The 3,124-nt window shown below is 33.0% G+C and overlaps 1 protein-coding gene across 1 annotated transcript in view; it reads right to left on the bottom strand.

Moving 5' to 3' along the window:
• Positions 1-440: 440 nt before the first annotated feature.
• Positions 441-3,124, bottom strand: part of LOC117179664 (golgin subfamily A member 2) — a 167,512-nt gene continuing 164,828 nt past the window's right edge. The window contains exon 13 of the mRNA XM_033371679.1: positions 441-1,079. Within this exon, the coding sequence (XP_033227570.1) occupies positions 976-1,079 (104 nt within the window). The 3' untranslated portion in view covers positions 441-975. The remainder of the gene's footprint in view (positions 1,080-3,124) is intronic.

The raw sequence follows: 3,124 nt of genomic DNA, 5'->3' as shown, positions 1-3,124 counted from the left end.
GTGGAAATGCATTTGTATTGTCATGTGCAAAATGACATTTGAGAGAAGTTAGAAAGAAAATTTTTTCCCAATAAAATGCACGTGAATAATTCGCGTGTAAGTCTATATGTATTTTCGAGAATTGACACCTGAATATGCGAGTGTAAACCACGTGGATATTTACTATCATTAACCATTTTTTGTGAAGTTTCATGTATTTATCTGATTTAGTTTTGCATTTATTGAGAATTTAATCTTCGTCACTTTCCTCATTTATTACAGTTAAACATTTGTTTATGTGAATGAATTGCTTAACATTTCTACCGGTCTGATGATTTTTGAGCAATAGCGACCAGCGGCGTTGTCAGGATTTTTTCAAGTGGGGGGGGGGGGGGGCTTCAGGTTAAAGTATAGAGAAAGAGTAGGGGAAAAGGGCAATTGAATAATAAAATAGTTATCTGCATTTAACACTATATTTCAGGATATTATATACATAAACATATAAATGATTGGTGTGTCTTGTATCTACGATAGAAATATCTATTTATATTTAACAATATATTGCAGGATATTATATAAATAATTATATACATTAGCTGTAACAGCCTTGCATCTTAAAAGTTAATTCTGCGCGTTTTATTTGCGAACATATCTATTATGCTCTGTGCTTCTATTTGCATATCACAGTGGGCAGTCATTAATGCTAATCTATTTAATTGCTCTTCACAGGTACTTTTGCGATGATACGTTTTTAGTATTTTCATGGTGGAAAAGCTTCTTTCGATGGAGACTGTAGTAACAGCCAGAATTGCCAATAATTTCAGCAGAATATAAATATTTAGGACAAACTTTTTATCACAATATCTTAAAGTTTCGATATCATATTTGGGCAATTCAGCGCTTTGGGTTTTCCATTTGTAAACCCATATTTCCCACTTGCTTGCTTAGAGATTGTATTATTTCCTCTAAATATGGTATAAACAACACTCTTCTGTACTACTTTTTAGGTGTTTGTGATGAGTAGTTTTCTCTATGCCGTTGCGTTCCGCAGCGATTCGAGAGAGATGGAGTAATTTCTAGTTCTGAGCCGATATCTGAAACTTTTAAAAATAATTTTTTGAATTCTTTATCAGCATTGTTTCTTAATTCTTGAAACTTTCCGAGAACGAATTCTACATGACTCATTGCATTACTTAAATCGACGAATGTACTTTTCAAGTAGACAGACAAAGTGTGAGTTAGGCTCAAAGCTTTTTATGAGACTTGCAAAAAAATTATAAATAGAAAAGTACACAACCTACTATGCAAGCAACTTCCTTTATTATTGCAATCTTTTCCTTCCTGGGTTATAACTTTTAAAGCCTTTACAATTGGAATAAAATAGTACGCAAAGAAATTTACTTTATCGTGTCGCTCTGTCCAACGTGTATTACAATATTTAATTGAACCCGACACTATGGTTTCTCGGCCAGCTTTTGAATCTTTTGAACTTAGTAATTGGACCTCGCTTTACGTTACTTGGTTTGAGTTGTTGGTTGATATATTCGGTTGGACGTTTGCGTAATATGATGCAGTTTTAATTTGTTTTTAAAAATCTCGCATCGCAGATTCGAATTTCAGAAATAAGTACAAGTTTCTTTTAGCGAATCTAAATCATTGCATACGAACGTTAGACTAGACCCATCGTTTAAAGTTAAATTCAAGCAATGACTGGCACATTGAGTGTACAAAGCCAATGGATACTCGGGATTAATTAATGCCTGAATATCTTTAAATTCACTACTTATCGCCGCTGCACCATCATATTCCTGCCCTCGCACGATATTCAAATCTAAACCGAGGGATTTAAGAGTTTCTTTTAAAGTTTTGGCCAACCTTTCACCAGTAAAATCCGTCACAAGCACAAAAATGAGAAAATATTTGCGCAACACCATCAAATCTTCGTTAACGCACATAGCGCACAAAGAAGACTGTTTAGTCCCATTAATATCAAGAGATTCATCTGCTAAAACGACATGGCATCTTGCTTTCCTAATGCGTTTTATAATTTTATCTTGAATAATAAATAGTTCAATAATTTCATTCAATAATTCATAGTTGAATAATGTCATTTTTAATCTGCAGACTAGTATACATCGCATTGTTTTCCAAAAGCGTAATGTGTTCACTTAACTGTACATCGCCACTTTTGATACGATAACGAAGAAGAGCTCTAAAATTCCCATAATTATGATTAGGTTCCTCGAGTTATAAGCGACCAGAGTCAACGCGACCCCGTAAGACGATTTCTTGACGCCAAAGAAGAATACCTTTTCAACTAAAATAAATAATTTTTGTCTAATTTTTACTGCTTCTTCTTTTGTTTACTCAAACTTATGACTTACAATATTTACCGCTATTTGTTTAAAATGATTTTCAGGGGTAGCAGTTATATGAAAAAAGTAGCCTTATCTTCTTTACAATCCTGAATTAATTTGTCACGTATGAATGCTTGATCAGTATTTCCATTTTTTGGTTTTGTTTGTTACACAAAATTGGATGGTTTAATTAAAATTATGAAGCTTCAACGAAAAAAAGTAATTTTTATAAAAGATTTAACTTTCAAGCAAGTAATTAAATTTCCATTAAAAAAAGGAATTGTGAATCGTTGTTCGTTTCGTGAATGAACAATCTATTAGATTCGACTCGTCGAATGTTTGTTCTATAATGATTAATTCGCAGCACTCAGTTATTTAAAAACTCCCACGCAAGTACTTATTCATAAATGAACTTTTCCGTGAAGTTATATTCCATATATTAGTAAACTTAGTTCATTCCTTTTTCAGCTCCCCCAATTTTTCGGGACGAAAAGAGGCAAACTTATAAATTACTGTAAGTCTCTAAGTGGTGATTTTTCGGTACTTTAGAATCTTTAAATTATTTTAATGATTCTATTGCCAAGCAGCTGTCCTCAAGTGAGAATTAAGAGAGCAAGTAATAAATATGCACTTAAATTTTTGGTGTTCTAAAATCATATAGTACAGCTCACGGTGTGGACTTATAATTATTTAATTTCCAGGTATAGTCTCTGGCCGCTCTGGTCTCTCATTAAGGCCAAAATGATCAGAACATAGGCACTCACACCGTTATGAAAGTAAAACGTAAC

Source organism: Belonocnema kinseyi, chromosome 9, assembly GCF_010883055.1.
Source record: "Belonocnema kinseyi isolate 2016_QV_RU_SX_M_011 chromosome 9, B_treatae_v1, whole genome shotgun sequence".
In the NCBI taxonomy this organism is placed as follows: Eukaryota; Metazoa; Arthropoda; class Insecta; order Hymenoptera; family Cynipidae; genus Belonocnema; species Belonocnema kinseyi.
The sequence above is the reverse complement of the archived record's forward strand: the minus strand, read 5'-3'. Positions and strand labels throughout refer to the sequence as shown.